This window comes from Anopheles maculipalpis, chromosome 3RL (assembly GCF_943734695.1).
Source record: "Anopheles maculipalpis chromosome 3RL, idAnoMacuDA_375_x, whole genome shotgun sequence".
Classification (NCBI taxonomy): domain Eukaryota; kingdom Metazoa; phylum Arthropoda; class Insecta; order Diptera; family Culicidae; genus Anopheles; species Anopheles maculipalpis.
In genome coordinates this window covers 10,402,417-10,422,355 of record NC_064872.1, presented here as the reverse complement: position 1 = coordinate 10,422,355, position 19,939 = coordinate 10,402,417, and the positions used below count along the sequence as shown (strand labels likewise).

General features: G+C 42.2%; 2 protein-coding genes across 2 annotated transcripts in view; both read left to right on the top strand.

The window, feature by feature from the left end:
* LOC126564774 (lanC-like protein 3 homolog) overlaps positions 1-19,939 on the top strand; it is a 205,702-nt gene that overhangs the window by 51,541 nt on the left and 134,222 nt on the right. The gene's annotated exons all lie outside the window — the stretch shown is intronic.
* LOC126565412 (coiled-coil domain-containing protein 43) lies at positions 5,362-6,264 on the top strand. The gene is made up of 3 exons (XM_050222587.1): positions 5,362-5,523; positions 5,733-5,942; positions 6,010-6,264. The coding sequence occupies exons 1-3, from the start codon at positions 5,362-5,364 to the stop codon at positions 6,259-6,261; spliced, it is 624 nt and encodes a 207-aa protein (XP_050078544.1). The 3' UTR covers positions 6,262-6,264.

Sequence of the window (19,939 nt, the reverse complement as noted above, 5' to 3'; positions counted from 1 at the left end):
TTAAAAAGAAAATATTTCTTGACCAGAGCTGCTCGAAATGAACTTAAATTTTAACAATTGAAACTTACAGGCTTGTCAACTGATGTTCGAAAATATAATTATATATCAAGTCTCCAACTATAATCCCTTTTCCTTCAATACAAGCGACTGGCAGCGTTCATCAGAGTGTTTTCTAAACTGTGAAAACTCCAACCATAGAAAGTAACTCTGACCATTTGGAGCCGATGAATTGCCAGCGTCTGTCTCGTGCCAATTTTCCGGAAAGATGGAAATTTCTGATAACAACCATTTACGACGCCATTTTCATTGCATCGAATTTACGGCTAGCTGTGCTTGTTGTATCACATGTTTCGATCGATATCGGGTGGGGGGGAAAAAACAAAACAAAAACGATAAAAAGACAAAGCAAACCACCAAGTAGAGAGTACGCATTTGCCCACCACGGCGTAGGGAGGCGAAACTATAACATTTTTATGGCATCCCAAAACCAAATACGATGCGTAAAGTGCATAAAAATGGCCTCGAAAGGAAAAACAAGACAAACGGTGTGCAGAAATATGTACCGAAATATGTATGATTTCCAAAATGTATGAAAACGGTCTGGCGGATGGCGCGAGCGAATTACTTTCTTTTCCCTTTTCGTTTCGGTTTCGGGTGGCCCAGTTCCACGCGCTTCTTTTCACGAATTGGTTCTCTTCTGCATGATGATGGGCTTCTGTGCTGGTTTTTTTCTTTTCTTTGGGCTTTCCTTTTTTACCCTTCCCCTGTTTCCGGCCCGAGGGGTTTGATTTTCGGGCCGGCACAGTTAAAAACGCACACCGTCACAGAGATCGGTTCGGGATGGGTTTTTGGTATGCTTGGCCCCGTTTCCGCCCTCAGAGAACACCGCCAAATGCAGTGTTGTCTCCTTCGCTTTCTTTAGCCGAAAGATGGCCGAAAAACTGCGTGACGCCGCCGAACGCCGTAGGTGAGTAAAAGAAAATTTGCCATAGCGCTGTAAACCTCTCCCGGGACACATTTGTTGCCACCGTCCGGAAAGGAAGACAGAACGAGAAGCGGAAGTAAACGGCACATTCCAGGGCACATGATCCAGTGCCCCGGCAATACATTGAGCAGTGAAAACGGGGCACCATGTGTTGAACATTTGTTTCACATTTGATATTCGCAGAAGTCATTGCAGTCGGTTTGAAATGGGAAGTGGTGTATTGAGCAATTGCAATAACTTGTGTGCGGAGAAATTGCATTGTTTCTTTTGATGTTTTGAAAAATGAATCTGTTTTCTTTTTGCAGGGAAATTATTGTAGAGATTTAAATGCATAAAATTTTAGACGAATCATACATCCACGCAGTTCAGCTATGCCTGTCGTCTTTGTGAGGATTATTGAGCAAACGATTCGCTGTCTTTGCTACAGAGTAATTGTATAAAGGTTCTCTAAAGAAAGTTTCAGTTAGAAGAAATTACTATTGATCGCTTTTGAAGTCAGCTTGGAGCCTCATCGATCGACGACGTGTCCAGCGTCAAAAATATATGTACCCTAAACGGTTTTCGAAACTCTTTTAGGACTCCAATTCCGAAGACTTCAGAAGTTTGTGCAGACAAGCACAAGCGTATTTCGGATACAATGTCCATCTTGTTGTGGATGTTCTTCATAATAATATAGCCTAGAATATCGTCTCCAGTTTCTGCAAACATTACAAAGGCGTTAAAAACTGCTGGATGTCTGAAATATTGGTCGAAAATCGAAGATCTTGGAACTTGAACATTATAAAAGTTGGTGATCAGGATAGGCCTCACAGTTTTCAAACTCTTCAATTGCAGTTCATCAAAGCTATAAGGCTTTTTTGCTTCTTCAAATTGTGACTGATTGCAAAACTCCCTCAGTGAATGTAAAATTCCATTACATGATTGCAACCATCCGCAACGGGATCATCCAATGGATGACTTCGTTCCAGACAAGCGTATTTTGGATGACAATATCCATCTTCTCCTGGATATTCTTCACCGACTGGACGAATTCTTAGTGGCATCATAATGATACGGCCTGAAATATCTCATTCCATTTCAGCAACATGGGAAGAGTCGTACAAAATTGTTCGATGTCCGAAGATCTTGGAGAACTTCAAGGAGTAAAATTCGTCGATCAGGATAGGCCTCACAATTTTGAAAATTCTTTAATTGCAGTTTCTTAACGCTTTTGACAGACGGACGGCTCCAAATCACTTGATAACTCTATCATGTTTTTTTTTATCTGTAGTGTAAGATCACACAGCCATTGAATTAGTCTATTTTCTTTATCTTGTATGGTAGCTATAATCTTATTTTGATCACTTTATATTGAAGATGAGTCTGACAGATATGCTTCGATCGGTACCAAAATGATCGCTGTGCGATCTATCAACATTCGAACAAGATCAAGAAGGATCACGATCGACAAGCGAAGGAAACTTTCAAAGAATTCATATTCTCAACCAACGCTACACAAATGAAATCGTTCGATTGCATACCAATTGCTCCCTTTGCGATAACCACATGGATGGACTGGCAAAGGTTATCTCTTCCCGGCAGTAATTTCTTTTCCAAAGCATTACACCAATGCCGATGCCAATGCAGCAAATCCGAATGCATCCACAAGTGGGAGGAGGGTGGAAGCTCAAAGCATAAAAACCGCAATCGAACGGGTCAATTATCACACAATGCATTATTTTCTTTTACTCGTCCTCTTCCCGACGTTCTCGCCCGATTCCCGATCGTCTTGTTTTTAATTTGCACAAATCGTTGTATCGATTGGTTTTTGCTTTCCTGGCAAGGGATTTCAGTTGGTTTGTTTTGATTATTATTCATCTTCTTGTCTCTTGGTTAGCTTTTCCTTATCCCTCTCTACATTCGCAGACGATCACTGCGCACACATTTCATCATCATCATCATCATCATCCCAACACAAAGAACATTTTAAGTACGAAAGCAGATGGAAGGCAGAAAACGAAGTAAATCGTTTTCTCAGGAGATTCCCGGAGAAGAAAAGCAAGAAAAAAGGCTGAACAAACCTTTTTGATTTATGTTCCCTTCCAAAGCCCGCGCGCGCCCGGCACAAAGCTTTCGAATGCTCGCTGTTTGCTGCTTTTCGCTGGCTCGCGAGAAGGCTATAATGTGGTCACTGACTCGCACGCAACAAACGTTGCTACAATGGAATGTTGAAGAAGATGCCAGCCGCAACTAAACATAACTTACACACACAATAAGGCTTGTTTCACGGCCCACGTTTAGCACGATTCTGGAAACACGCGCGTTGTGACATCAACCGATCACTGACCGGCATGAAATTCAAAAATCAGCTGCAAACCGACTCGATGAACTTTTCCGTGCGTGTTATGATATTCTTCACTTTTTCACCACTCTCACGTGTGCACACTGCACGGAATTAGGAAACAATTTTCCCTTCACCAATGCACTTGCACCAATTCACTCAAAGATCACTCTGCTGCTTTCCAATTCGCTACATATGTTTGAAACTACAGAGTACCGATAGCTAGTGGCGTGTTGTACTGCAATACAGCATAGTAGCGATCAATTGAATCCGGCGGATTTTTTTACGTAAACTGGCACCCCGTGCACGACGAGCTTTGGAAAAGGTGGTGATGCGCGTTTAGCAGCAACGTTCGTACGTTCGCCGGCCGTCACGCGAAAGCAAAATAAAACTGGCGTACGATGGTTTGTTGTGCTGTAGGGGTGGCTGCTATTGCCGCACGGGTGCCGTCTCGCGTTCGGCTCGGGTACCCGAGTGCCCAAGCTTCCCACTCATGCTAACGAGTGCAAAAGAGAAAGCTTATGCGAGCCGAGCATCGCAACCCCGAACTGGTGCTGCGTTTCACCCTTATTCAAACAAAGCTGCGTTTGCGAACCCTTAACGGATAGGGAGCATTAAGGAGTGTTAAAAAAAATCTGGTTTATGTAATGCTAAGGTATACGAGTTCATTTTTAATTGCTGCTTTTTAGATGACTCGATAAAGTAAATAAAAAAAAAAATTGTGTATTAATTCATTCTAAACATTTATGGATTTTCGTGAGCGTTTGTGAAGTTTTCTCGCTTTGAGATCGCATTGAGAATGCGGCACATACACAAGCCACCCTCAGGAGGCAAAGGAGAAAACACTGAAATCGTATTTTAGAGATTTTTTTACAGTTCAACATCGATTTCAGCAGGTGTGTCTAAGAAATTTCTGGTGGTCCGCGCTCTTATCATGCTTTATTTATTTTTTTCATCATAACAGCATTCGTATTGTTCTAGTCATCTTGCTTTTCATAAATATTCTATTAAATTGATTGGTTTCTATCAGTAGGAACCTTCTATATCCTTCGCAATGCTGATCGGTCATAAATAACAACTCAGCACAACCCTCTATTCAGCGAGCACGCTCGTTAGTGGTATCAAAAACAAATGTGGTGCAGCTGAAGTTGATTTTATTTGATGCTTTGATGCATTTGATGATGATTATTCATATAAAGCTTTTTTCACGGATAATAATTTATTACAAATATCATCAAAGTACGTTCAAACGTGATCAAAAATATTTGTTTTTTGAATATTTACGCTTGATTTCATATTGAAATTGTTTTCCAACTTCAAAAGTCTGTCTTCTTCTATCAAAACAAGTAATGTTGATTCATAACAATGATGATAAATCATTACCAAATCTTTTACCGAACACTGATTGACATCAAAAAGACTATTTGTAGAAAACACAGTAAAAAAAGTTTTTAATTAGTTAGGAACGCTATTTAGTGGAGCGAACCAAAAAATTAGTTTGATTTATTTTCTGGTTTTCTAGCGGTACTAATGCCGCTCACGCGTTGTTCAGCCCTTCTATGAACCTACTTCTCGTCCTGGTCCTTCACTCACCGCGGAACTCAGTTGTCCCGACCGCGAAGCTTTCTTCCGACAACTTCGTAAATACGAATTAACTTCCGACAATGACAGCAGCGGTCGGTGTAAACACCGCTTGTTTACAACACTATTATTTTAAAAACCCCAATATTTATAAAAATCTGTTCAAATTTCATTTGAAATTGTTGCCACCCTGTAAAGGAATCCTTCAAATATCATAACATAGCGTATACAGTCTTTGTTTCAATACTGTTTTTCACATATCCGCGTCAAATCCCCCGCTAAACATACATGCAAGCACTGAACCTTGAGTTATGTATGCTTTCGAATTGTCATCGATGTCAACAAAGAGAATGTGTGTGTGGTTCGGGGGAAAGATTCTGCAAAAAGTTTTCACATTTTTATAATCTTTTGGGATAAAGTTAAAGACAAATCATTGTCTCACAGGACTTCGTGTTCTCGATTGTACAACCGTGAGATGGGTGCGGTGGCCGAGTTCAACAGTTGGCTTAGCTCCAAGCTGCGTGCTTCGAAGGCGGATGTGAGCGTATTCGGTTCCTACATTACCGGTATCCTGGAGGGCGATGAAAACAACGAGGAAAAAGTGGAAGCTTTGGAGGGCATCCTTAGCGCAATTATTGTACGTTTTGCATGCTGCGAAGAGATTGTATTGGGGACGGGGGCGAAAACTTGAGGCCAGCCAATCTAATCCGTGCATGTGTGATTGGTGGTGATGATGGTGCTGGCGATGATGATGAGAGAGGTATAAATTTAGCAAACGAACTAACAAACATCGGCTATTTCTGTCCCATGTCCCCCCCATCGATAATGTCTAATGCTGGGCGATAGGAAACCGATCTGGATCCATTCATCAAAGAGATACTGGACAAGTGGAAAACTTGCCACAGCCAAGAAGCAGAATCTTCCAAACCCAAGCTGGATGTTGAGGTTCAGCTAGCGAAATTGTTGGAAGGACAAAAGCTAGCGACAAAAGTGGAACGAGAATACACTGAGGAGGAACGACGGATCAAGGAACAGATTCTGTCGCAATACAGCCAGGTAGTTAGTAGGGACAGTGGAGAGTAAAGGCAGGACAGCATAATAACGAAATCCGTTCCAATTTCAGCTCTCTGAAAGTGAACCAGACGAAGAAGACGAAGAAGGAGGAGGCGGAGGTGCCACCAGTTCCGATCCAAAGCTGGTGAAAAACACCAACTTTGCTGATGTGCAAGCACTCGCGCGCGAAAAACGCGAGCAGGCCAAACTAGAAAGCCAACTGAAAAAGGAAAAGGATAAGCAGGACCGAGAAAAGCAACGTCAGTTACGGGAGGAAAAGAAAGAAAAACGGAAGACCGTCAAAGGCGAACGACGACGGTAGCGCCCTATCAGTTCCGTTCCGGTTTTGTTTCAATTGCGGGATTTATCGTTGACCGTTCTGCAAATTGCAATACGAGGTGATCTACTACTAGCAGCGGCAAAATTCCCCACCCTGACGTGCTCTACACTGCAATTCCATCCTACAGAGTAATGAAAACGCATAGCTAAGCGGTGCATGTAAAAAATATAGCTATCGAAAGTGTTGAATGGAAGAAAACGGTGTGAGGTAGTTTGCTGAAAAGGGATCATTTAATATCCGATTATATATTTCTTATAATATTCTCTGATATTCCCGTTAAAGCATCTTCCGAATAAGCGAAGAAGAAAACATTAAAAAATTAGTAGAAAGTTGTACAAAATTTGAAAAAAGTTCACAGCAAAAGGCTATATGAAACCGTTAATAGTTCATATTTATGCAAATCGTGTGAACGTGAAATTATATTTTAAAACTTGCTTTAAACTAAAATCAACTGAAAGGCATGAAATACCGTACTAAATCACCAAATAAATTGAATTAAAACAAAAAGTTTTTATTTCCATTTGAGCAATTCTCCAACCGACCACTGTCCGATACCAGTCAAATTGAGCAATTCTGCTCGAACGCAAACTTGTCACATGCTCGAATACGCTGAAAATCGAAATCGAGCACGAAAGCTCGACTTTACCGTATTGCTCATTATCGGCCATATTCGTTTTGATTTCGTCGTCGTCGTCGTCGTCGTCGTATTTGTACTCCGCGTAGATTTGTGCATTTATACACTGGGACAAAAGTAATTAATTTGCAAAATCCACCAACGCCGAACGGAACTGTTTTTCCCCTCCGTAGTCCCGACGACGATAGCACACAGTGGCGTGAAAGAAGTGGTGCACTGTGCCAGAGATACTGGCTAGTGGAATCGAACCTTGAATACCTTGGTTTGTGGAATCGACAAGAAGCAGCAGAGTAACGCAAACGCGAGAAGCAAAGAAAAAAAAACATTGTGTGTCCGTGTTCTTGGTGGTCGTCGCGCGTTCGTCATCATCGGTTTCCCATTCGACGCAGTTTCGGTGGTTCCAAAGGGAGATTGTGTTTCGTACACCTTCGCCTGCTTCCTTCCAACAGACGCGTACGGGTCCGCCTTGTTACGGGAAAGTTGTGTGATTACTGCAAAACACACCCACCCGCTCTCCGTTCCGCGGCCGTTGCTGTCATCGCCACCCCTAACCACATCATCATCATCGCGGCTGATGAGCTTGGATTTTTATTACCAAAACAACAAACGCACGAAACTGCATCACCAGCAGCAGTTTGTGTTAGTGGAAGGAAAAGGTATCCTTGCGCTCGTTGCTGGCTTCCTCCAAGAGCACATTACCTCATTGGAAAAGCACCCCGGGTGCTCTGGTGCACGTCGGGGGGGTTTCTCCAGTGCATATAGAGACATAAAATTGCGCAAGTAGTCCGGAGACAGAGACCGAACGATCGGTAAAATAGTGATGTGTTGAGAGGAACAAACACACAAACCCCCGAATAACCTTCCGAAACGAACGGACACACGGGTGCGTACACGAAACCATCGAAGGAGGCAGCGCTTTGCTACGAAGAAGCATATATTCGCCCCCAGGGGGGAGAAGTGTAGCAGCAGCTTTAGTATATCATTTAATTGCCACCGTTGTCGTCGTCGTTGGTAGCCCAAGTGTCGCAAGTACACAGGTGGAACGGTGCAGCAAGCGGCCGAGTGTGTGTATAATTATTTTTCCGATACAAAATATCATTCCAGCATACGCAACGGAAGAACAGACATCAGCAGCAGCAGCAGAAGTAGCATAAAAACACACACACACACGCACATAAGTATGTAGACGGGTGCTGCTGCGCACGATACACAACGGTGTTGTTTTGTTTGGTACGCGTCCTCTAGGAGGTGGTTTTTACTTACTTTCCCAATTCGCGTCCCAAAGTTCGCATTAATCGGCGTGATATCATACACATGTGATCGACAAAATAGACACACACACGCGCGGCCACGCACCTGACAAAATGTTCTACTCGATGCTAATGATAATAATGGAAATGACGATAGATTCACGACGGTTCGAGCTGTGGAAGTGTTTTGATAGCCGCCATGCGTATGCAGTGAAATCGTAGTACACACAGTGAGAGTGAGTGAGACGTGAGCAAATGTCTCAAAAGGGTGAATTCTCTTCTATTCGCTGTAGTGTGGTGTGATCGTGAATTTTCGACTTTCTAGTTGCAATTTTTAGTGTATAATTCGATCGTGCGTGCGTGAGCACACCGGTGTTAAACTTCAGTGCTAAGGTGCTAAAGTGCGTGCAGCAAAAAAAAAGTGACGAAGGAGAGTACTCTCGATCGAGATCTCATCGCGAGCAGGAGTTTTGTGTGGTGCATGTGTGCGTAAGTGTACGAGCAGTTCATAATATTTATGTTTTGCACTTGCATCCGTGCGTGAGCATATACGTGCAGTGTGACGAAGGTACGAGTAGGAGTGCATCTTGTACGCGGTGTATATGTGTGCGTTCTCTGTGGTGCGATGTATTTGTGTACGTTTTCATCCCTGTGGTGAATCGATTGTGCGTCTGGTGCTGGTGGAGTTTACTGTTTACGAATTGAAAAACAACTTTGGAAAATAAGTTGAAGAAAAACAAGCAGAAAACAGTGAATTAGGGTTACATTTATGTGTAAAAAAATTACATTAAAGTGCGTTACTCACTTTGTGTTCAACTGTGCTGGGCAAAATCAGATTCCCGACAGGATTAAAGTGTCGAATTTTTGAAGATTGTAGTACTTTATACGATCACGAATTTACTGCCGAGCTGTTGTGTTGTTTTCAAGACATCGCGTACAACTGTATGTGTGTGTTCTGTGTGCAATTTTGCATGTGTTGAACGTTCGGATACCGTAGGAGAACGAGATTTTCATCCCACTTTTCTGTGTTGTAGCATGCAAATAAATCGTAAAGGTAAGAAAGCACTACTACTTTCACATATTTCTACTGCGTACTTTAAAACGAACAAAAATCGAACGTAACTATGTGTTGGCTAGCCTTTTACTTCGTACTTTTCAAGGATCCTCCGGAATCCAACCCCGCAAGAACAGTCTATTTTCGACGTGACGTTCTTCTGTTCCGCTTTGTTTTTTGCGTGTGTATTATTTTTGTCGCGAGTTTTACGCACACACACACTCTCCTTCACACTTAGCCTCCGGTGAACTAGTGGTAGTAGTGGTCGTAGGGCTGCGACATAATCCAGTTAGAAACGAACAACAACAACACATTCCCGTTGGTTACATAGTCGTGTCGATTCGCGAGATTGATTATGTTGAAAAACAAAAAGTGCATTTTTATGTATGCAACCTGTCTATTAGGCTATAGTGAAAAACTTTCTCCAGACGTGTGTTTTGGGTGGTTGGTGCCAGATAGAAAATGATCGCTTAGCAGTGTTTTATGGTGCTGCTTCCATACACCACCCGCCGGATGGGGTGGCATTTCACGGCTAACTACGATCGATCAGCCCGGCGATGTATGTCGAAAGGCTGCGTTGGTGTGTGTGTAGAGCTATGTTTTAATTTTTGTTTCCCTTCATACAAAGTTTTTCCTCCTTTTCCACACGGATATTGCTACGCTGATGTATGCGGTGATATCACAATTTGGTGTACTTATGTGTGTGGGTGTGTGTGTGGTAGATTCAATGTTGTGTTTGCGTTTTTACGCTGAATACGGCTCAGCACAGCGCTTGAGTGCCGCCGGAGTTACACAATTTTTCGTTTTCAAGCACTCACGCGCACCGCTCGCTCGCAAAACGTCAGTCAGCCCCGCGGGTTGCGGTTTCATGCACCCCCCAACCCCCCAACCACCCAACCCCCCTCACCTACCCCCTTTATATTGGTGTGGTTAGTCGGCTGTGCGAAGGAGAGAATAATATAAAACTAAATGATTTGGATGGCCGTGTGTAGGTCGTGATTTTTATTTCGTATCCCGGGTCCTATTGGAAGCGCTAGGTGTATAATTTAATAAATGGCAGCAAAAAGAAAAACACAATAAAATATATGTGTTTGTGTGTGTGTTAAACAAGCGGACAGGTTTCCGGCACACTGTTTGAGTTTTATATTTTAATTTATATTTAATAATTATAAATGAATAACTGTTCCTAGATTTATGTTCAAAATATTAATTTTATAAATAATAAATGGTTATTTGTAACAACTTGATTAATAGACACCTCAAACAGAAAAAAACACCTTATAGAAATAGTTGAACGTTAGTGTGTTTGCATCGAGCTTGTCGAAAAAGAGAAAGAGCGAGAGAGAAAGAGAGCAAGCATGTGTGTGTGTATGTTTGAAGAAAATTTTACGGGACAACTAAAAAAGAATTACGTAATTTACCTAGCAACATACCAACACAGAACCGGTTGCGTTGGCATGTATTATATTTTGCCCCGTTCCGTTGCGATGCCGATGCTTTTGGGGTGGTTGGTATGCAATATGATGATGTAGTCGAATCTGCCCTCCTACCAAACCCACCCTTAAAAATCTACACTCTCTCGTCGCTCTCACTCTCTTTTTTCCACACGCTCTCTCTCTCTCTCAGAGACGTACGCAATTTTTCCGACTCCGTGTGCGTGCATCAGTGTGAGTGTTCGGTGAGTGCCCTCACCACAAGAAAAACACTCACCAAATAGGTGATCGCTTTAAGTGTTTTATGTTTTTGGAACACAACTACAAACTAATCTAATCTCTTTTCGTGGATTGATCGTGTTATTGCTAATCGCGCGATCCTTCTTGTTTTTTTTTACTCCAAATAGAAAATCTTAATAACATACTAATCTTTTGTTTAAATTTGGATTTTCCCCACATTTCCTGCATGTGTTTGGGTCTTTTCGCTATGTGTGTTCGCATCTCTAGATTGGTGAAGGTCAACATTAAAAGTATCACTGCGAAACACATCCATCCCAATCGCAATATTTAAGCGGTAAAGATAGAACCGATTCGTTTAGTGGTGGTGAGAAAATGGTTTAAAAATAGTATGCACTTTAAAGCCGCGCAGATGCGTATTGAAAGTTTTCTCTACAACCGAAAAGGTAAACATCTTAAGAACCTGCTTTTCTAGCACACCGTTGCAATTGTTAGCTGGCTTTTTTTCCTTCGTCAGCTGTGTGCTGATGGAAAGTGTTTTCACTTTTCACATCCATGTAGTGTGCCCGTTTGTCGTCTGTTCACAGTCAGCACAGTGAACTCTGGGGGGGTTTTTTTGGCAACCCTGTGTTACAACGCTTTGGTTCAGCTGGTCCGGAAGCTTACCATTTGGTTTGTTTTTATACTTTTTTTTGGATCCCTACATTCTACAACTGCTCTTGTGGAGTACTATCAAATGTCATTTGGGGCTCTTTTTCCTGGTAGTAAAGGAATGTCAGATTGTGTATTTAGCTGGGGTTTTTCATTTGATGTGAAATCTGTTTCATCTCAATTAATATAATTAATTAGCTAATGAGGGATGTATTACGTGTTTGTTGTACCAAATGAACGCTTCTAGCATTCAAATGAATAAATCCAGAAGTGTTAAAATTTATACCATTTTAATGCAATTAAAATGGGGTAAAATTTTGCAACTCTTTTTGTTATTAAGTTGTTTTGTTGTTAAGTCAATGCTGATATTAGGAACTTCTAATGACCATGTGTCTTAGCTATTCGTCCAATATATTGTGTTTCTTTAGCACATACAAAATATACCAGAGTTAGCGATGGATTTCGAGTAGCTATGACGAAAATAGTCGAGATAATTGCTATAATAGATTGTGCGTGTACTATGAGTTTTATCCCTGCACAGAGATGCTCAATATCGAGCAGCTAACGAAAGACGGAAGCGTATAAGATAGAGTTTGGCCAGCCAATATCGTTTTGTGACTTGGTGGTTTGGCTATCCTAAAAATTCGATCCCAACTTCAATAACAATACAAACAGAGAAGCATATCCTAGACATTATTACCTAAAGTTCTGATGTCGTAGATGAAGTTGTCCTTGCGAGCATCACTCACAAATGAATCAAACTCCAAGCTCCTTGAAGGTAAGTTGAGCTTGCATGAACAGCTAGAGAACATCGTCGCTAACGGCGCGAGATCCTAACGACCTGATTGCCGTTAAGATGCTGTACTGCTCCTTAGTTCGGTCCGTGGTGGAATACTCATCCGTGGTGTGGTTGCCCGGCATATCCGCACGCTCGTTGGCTCGCCTGGAATCCATCCAGCGTAAATTTACTCGGTTTGTTTTTGCGGGATTGTCCAGGTGGACTAGAGTGATCAACATGTACGCCCCGGCTAGATCGTTCCGTGCTAGGATCACTTCTTGACGTACGGGGAACGTCGTACTCGTTTTGGTGCCTCTGATCCGTTCCTCGTCATTCAACGCGGTGTGTGATCGTTTTGAACCTGCCGCGCTCTGCATTCCTGAATTGTATACAAACAGTGCGGCCCATTACTTGTTATGTTAGTTATGTAAATATGTATGAGTTAGCTGTAAATGTAAAACGTTAAAAAAGTCGCTTCAAGGGGTCCACATATGGTCTGTTAAATTCAATAAAATAAAATAACAAATAACAAACTGACGGTCGGCATGATGCTGAATGAGAAAAGATTGAAATTGACTAGCAACTAAAAACGTTTTCAAGAGCTCCTTTATTGGAGGATTTTACACATTCAGCTTCCCGACGATGAAGCAACTAATCGTACAGGCTCAGAAAGAACTTAAGAAAATGTTTTCATAAATTTGACAGTTCCTGGGGGAAATGAATTTTGGTTTTGTTGTTATGATGCAAATAAGAAAAAAAAATTTTTTTTTACGAAATTTAGCTTACCATGTTGGCTGCACAAATTACTCAAAGTAACCACCCTCGGAATCCTGATGACCGCCTGTATCCACTTTCGGAACCTGGAGAAAGCCCGCGGACTACCACAGCCCTGGGTTATTAAGACCGTTTTTGCGGCCCTACATTTTTTGCACTAATTCTGCTTTTGTGTTGCAGGATGTTCGGTGTCCCTTTCAACCATGCCCTACACAAAATAGTGCATCGGGTTGAGGTCTGGGGAGCTGGGAGGCCAGCCATTGGGGGTGGTTAAGTCGTAAAAATTATGCTTAAGCCCTTTTTAGCCAAATGTCGAAGAAATCGTCGTTCCGTAAGCAATCCGACCGCCTAGTATGATCTTTCCGTTGTAGAAGAGCCTCAAAATCTTCGTGGCAGGTTTCAAACAAGTGTAACATGTATCGTGCACACCATGTATTTCTATGGGAGTCCTGTCAAAGTCCCATCCTACAGGCATAGGCCCGCCAGGAATGCTTCTTAAACTATCAAAATTTAATCCATTGATTTTTTGGTCGTAGTTTTGTGTTCATTGCCATCAGAAGTTAGTCTATTTTCTCCATCATTAAGCAATAAATGCTTCGAAATCTACTTCCCAACTGTATGATTATTTTATAAATAGAAAAAAAAAAACTCCCAAAATTCTATCATTCCACCACCGTACGTTACTACCGGTTTAGGCACCGGCATAATGTTGATCCGTGCATTTGCTGTGCCTGGTGCTATCCATTCCTACAGACCTCATTGATATTCCAGCAGCTGCTTAAACAACACACTATTTCTTTATTTGGGTCAATGATGAGACGCTAGTGCTGCTCTAGCGCCTCTCTGCGGTTTAATTATGGTCGCCGGCTCTAGGTAGTGCGTGTTAGGTTTTTCCGAACCGCATCCCCCCACTCGAATACGCGTTGCTGCTAGCTGCTGGTTAAACTTATTTCTCCCCTCCGAAGCGGCAACCAAGGCAAGGTGAGTAACAACAGGTTGTACAGTTTTTCGATATTGTAGCTCCCGTATTTAAAGGGTGGTAACGTTTTTGTAGATGGGCATGATTAATATTCTCACATTGAAAGTGCTCTTGAAATGTTTGAAATTTTTTACCTACAATATTTAGCAGGCTTTCTAAGCTTAACATTTGGTATTTGTCATCCTTTCCGGAAGAATGCAGAGACGTCACACCAAGCACGTTGGTTTCACCTGTTGCAGGATATTATTATCAATATGTTAAACCTTTTCTCGAGTAGGTAATCTGTAAACTTTAGGATCTTCTTCTTCTTCTTGGCGTGGCTCAGGATTGAGCACGTCGCGTCGACATGGCCAGGTCTCCAATTAGTTTCCAGGAAACTCGGTCTAGGGCTGCAGCCCTCCATCCACGACTTCATCTGATCTCCGACAGGTTAGACTCCACTTGATCCAGCCAACGATCTCGCTGTGCTCCTCTACACCTCGTGTCGAACGGGTCGCTGATGAGCACCTTCTTGGTGAGGCATGAGTCCGGCATCCTCATCACGTGACCCAGCCCCAACCGCCAAAGATAGTCCTTAGCACCTGCCGATCGAAAATGGCGTGCATTGGCATTGGCGTCTTCCGTCAGTCATCGTCAGTCAGTCCAAGACTCGTACCCATAGAGGACTACCGGACGTATCAAGCGCCGGTAAATCGTGCATTTCGTGTGTTGTTGGAGTCTTCTGGATCGCAGGAGTTTGTGGAGTCCGTAGTAAACGCGATTCCCCTGAACAATGCGCCTTCGAATTTCACTGCTTATTTTGTTGTTCGAAGTTGCGATCGTACGAAGGAAGCAGAACTCCTCTACCACCTCAAAGATCGTCGCCGTCAACTGATACTCTGCTTCTTTACTTTAGGATCATTCTCAACAAAAAAAAAGTCTCGTTCCCGCTGCTCTTCCTAGTGGTCTTTTGACTTAGCTTAGCGAAAGGAACAACGAAACAGGAAACAGACCACCATGTGCCCAAGACGATGACCGGGGACGACCGTCACATTTATTATTTTGTGTGTATCGATCGTTTGCGATGGTCGATGTGTGTGTGTGTGTCGTAAATTCAATTTAGGCAATTTTTATATCCCACTTCTAAACATGGATATCAAGCTCCTAGAGCTACTAGCATCTGAATATCGCCGTGATACAGTGGCAGCAGCCCGAGACTATCGATCATTATCGACGTGAGGGAGATTTTTACTCTTGTGAGTGCGTGCTTTTTTTCTGTAACGATTTATGTTTTAGCTTTTTTTGTGATTTTTTATGGTGATTTAATTTGCGAACTCCTTTCCTGATGGTGGTGAATCATATTGCTTTAATTAAGGCTATTCTACTGTTGCCGTTGTTGAATGCACAATGTGTTTTTATTAACTGATATTGGGGAAATATTTAGTTTTTAATTTATATGTTAAAAAAGAGTGTTTTTACTTTAAAACATATCTAAACAGTTGATTAATTTGAACATGCTAATTTTAGTAAAATAGTAGTTTAAAAAACTCAATATTTGTCGAAGAGAGAAGTGTGTCTGACGCTTTAAAAAGCAATGTGTGTCATTGTGAATATCACGAAGAGTTGTTCTTCTTCTTGGCTTAACGATCTACTAAGTGAAGCCTGCCATCGAATATTTATACAATCCAATATTGAGTAGACTTGCTGATATCAAGTAATTCGACAGTCTGTCTTCACTACAGGGTAACAGTTCGAATAATATTTGCACCCCGGTCCTGCCGTTTGAAGACCGGCTCCCGAGTCGCCTCTACTAGGTAGGCTGCTATTTGTATTTCTGGTCTAATGCTATTATTTAGCATCAAACATTAAATTGCTATTATTTAGCATTAAAAATTGTGTTTTTTTTTTTTTCAAAGTGTTCTCCAGCACGATTTATAAATATTTGCATGCGCTCAAACCAATTTGTCGAAGCACTTTTTCCACTCTGATTGAGATACCTTTAAAACGTGATTTTTGAACGCTTCAACAGCATCTTCTGGGGACAAAAATCGTAGACTACGCATTTTTTTCTTGATGTGCGCGAAAGAAAAGAAGTCATTGCCAAGTCAGGGCTAAAGGGCGGGATGACCCATCAATTCGACGTTTTGGCCAGTGAAATAAGCGATGGTTTGAGGCGATGTGCGAGAGCTCTCATTGTAATGTTGAAGAATGATCCGTCTTCTGTTGTTCGTTTTTCGATTTTTTACCTTGTTTGTTCAAAATAGTGTTTATGCTGGTGGAAGAAATGACCAAAGATGCCTCTATCTCGGACTATGTCACAGGTGACGATCTTGTTCAATTAGATCTTTAACGGTATCAATGTGCTCAGGCACAACAAAACATCACAAATGTTGGTCGTACGTCACAACACGTTGTGAGTGAAATTATGCTCCAAAATGTCAAACTTTTGAATAAAAATATCAAATTGCAACACTTCTTGTGGCCTAGGCCAGAAACATATGTAGCCTCCCACGTACAAGTCCGCCTCGTCCGGAGAAGTTATTCCTAGACTTGCAAGTAAAATTATCTCGAGCGGGCATAACCGTTAGGCTTTTTAAAGGCTTATATCAAGTCTCCATTTTTCTTTCTACCAAAAGTTAATTCTTTCTGGTCACGTTCTGCCCCAAAAAAGGTATCGAATTTATAATTAAATAATTAAGGAAATAATACAATAAAAACTACAATCTAATAAGAATAAATCATTTCTATCCGATTCCGAACCAAACGTTCTCTGCGGTGAAGTGTGCTGCTGCTCATCTGTTTTCGCTATTTTCCTTTCCATTAATTCCTCTTCTCCAAATCTAGCAGCAGCTGCTTCGAGCGAGCGAGCGAGTCGGTTCTTGTTCGAAGTTTCGGAGTTTTGTCGATCTGCTTCCAAGATCCACTGATCCATTGCTTACGGTGTGGGCATGTATCGTATGCCTGCCGTTGATGAGTCGTTTTCGGCACAGCAATTCACGTATCGGGTTTGTTTAAGTTCTTCCCTCCACGAGAAACCATTCTCAGTCGCGAGAGTGTATGCAGTGGGAGGGAGGGCCTAGGCTTTACTTCGTGCCATAACTCTTCTTTATACTCATGATTCACATCGTGTGTGTGTGTGTGTGTGTTTGGTGTATTTTTTGTTGTTGTTTTCTTGCTTTCAAAACTGCCACCATAAATAATATTAACATGCGCATTTGATTCACGGATTCCGTCCGACCCAGCGGCAGAGCTGCAGAGGCTGTTGTTGCTGCAGATCGTTTAGATGTGTGTGTGTTTGTGTGCGTTCGCATGGGATTTTATATTGCAAAGCGATTTTTTATGATCTCAATCGTTGCTCTTTTTTGCATCTCTGCCCGGAACTCTCCCCCCTGTTGGGGGAGGTGCAGTGGTGATCCTTTGTTTTAGGATGATTTTCAACAATTTAAGAATAAAATACAAATGTATTTCGACTCAATCGCAACCGCGTTTCGTGGAATCAAAATTCAAACCAAAATTTTTGCTATTTCGTTGTTCCCTCCTTTTGTTTGCTGCTGATCCAACATCAGCAGCTTGTTTTATGATCTTAATTGACTTTTGTTTTTTTGTTGACTGTCACGAAATGGAGTTGAAATGGGTTTGAAATTTTGGAGCAGTGAAGCGTTAGGAATTCTGCAAAATCTTACGACTATGTGCGAAAAGATGCATGTAGGAATACAACGATTTAAAGCGGATGTGCTATTTCGTTTATGGGATTGTAATTGAATATAAACTTTTCCTCTAAACCATTATCCTTACAGTTTTTTACAGAATTATTAGAAAACTTTAATGTTTCCTTCTTCTCTTGCTCAGTTCTTTTCGTGTTTTGCAAATAGACGCTCCTGATCTGTTAAACCATGCAAAACTGCGGGGTATATCTTAACACTTCGGGAAGCGTTTCGAGCATAGTCCATCCTTCATGCAAGGTACCTGTTGATGTGCCCTACCGCATGGCCCATGCTTTATGCATTTGCTAACAACGCTTGAGACGACAGTTTTTATCTGAAGCCCGAGCACTCCTGCCAAAAGGTCCTCCAGGATTGTCCGTAAGTTTCAACCGACAAACGTGCGAAGTGAGATCTGGTCGATTGGAAGCTTGCTACCGAGGTAATAAACTCAGTTAAAGTTCTAAAGGATCGAACATACTACGAAGCAGCCGACGTTGTTTAGTAAGATCTTCCGGTCTTTCATCATCGCTCACCTAATTTGAAAAAATAATTTTGGTATCCTAAACATCAGCTACAACGAAAAATATCTTCTCAACAAGAACAGTTGTTAACACTTTTCGTTTTGGTTTTGTTGGTTTCAATACTTTGACAGATCACTTTTGAAACTTTAACTAAAAAATTGCTGAACGAAAATTGTCTCTAACAAGCACGGGTTCATAACGAAAATTTATTTTCCGTTTGCATTAACTAGCTTTTCTTGAGACTTTTCTCGTTTGTAAGAGATAATCAGGCCTATTGATGTGTGATATCGGAGAATACGTCGGTCGTTCAGATATCATGAATACGGAGAAACTGCACATCCAAGTAGGGGTAGAGTCTACTCTTGTCTACAGCATCACCACTTTTCATACAGTTAGTATGGAGAAAAAATTTAACATCCAAGTTGGTGGGGCAAAAACTTCGCTTTGCCCCAACTTTGCAACATTTGTATAACGATTTCTCTATTTTACCTGCGGTATTTTATTATGCTTCATCGATCGATTTGCATAATTTGCTAAAACGCCTACCATCGGCAAAAAACTTCACCCGGACAAAAGATGCACAAGACAAGCGGTAGCGCAGCACAATGGTTCTAAACTTTAAACGATCCATTTCCCAAAACCTTCAGTTGCAGACAGGGTCAAAGCCAACGTCAAGAACACACGCAGCAGCATATGGGAAATTGACCGAACGACCGACTGTACCCAACCAGCACACCAATACACGCTCACGCTGAAATCGCTAAATATGCCCTTCTAATCTTTGGCGGCCGCCGTACCTCAGACACCGGGGACACGGGGCGGCGTGGCCTGCCTGCCCGCTTTTCTGTCTGTCGGCGTGTAAGCAATGTTGCTTAGTTGCACCTTACGCGCTCCACGCGATTAGACTCTCCGGAATCGTACGAGGCGACAGGCAATAGCGAAACATGTGTGCGCAGAGTCCGCGGGAGACTCTGCGACCGTGATGTGCTGTGTGCCCTCTGGACGCGAAATGAAGCGAAAAACAAGCGGCTGAAACACGCCGATGGGGCACAATATCCGCTCCTCCGTGCGTTTGGATGTATTTATTTACTTACGTGTCCAATCCACGCCATTATTATGGGAGTGTGTGCCTGGCCTACCTGGCCAGGCATTCGCTTTTTTTTGTTGTCTCTCGCCGGTTCTTGGTGGGTTTCTATCCCATTTTTGCGAACGCTTTTCCCTGACGTTCGTTCAAGCTCGGTTCGAACGGAACACGGGGGGAAGGAGGTTTTAGGTGGTGACCGCATGTCAATGTCGTGAGGCGCTGGCAGAGAGCTGAACATCAAATTCCCACTCAAACTATACAATCATTTTGCGGTACAATAGTTTTCGTTCCGTTTTGGTCATCGCTCATCATCATCTTCATGCGATGTTGTTAGCTCGCCTCAGCTAAAGCGGTTCTCCTTTTTTTCGATCTTCATTCGCCTCCAATCAGGGTTGAGATGTGGCCCCAAAAATTGAACTGCCATGCTTAGAACAAAACAAAAAAAAAAAAAAGGAAAAACCTTCCACGATTAGCAATCACTGTTCCTTTTAGAAGCTTCGACGAACTGTGGTCGAATATGGCAAAACTGCAAAACCGATGAGTCCCAGCAATGTTTCGCGGCAGAGTTGTCAAACTCTTGCA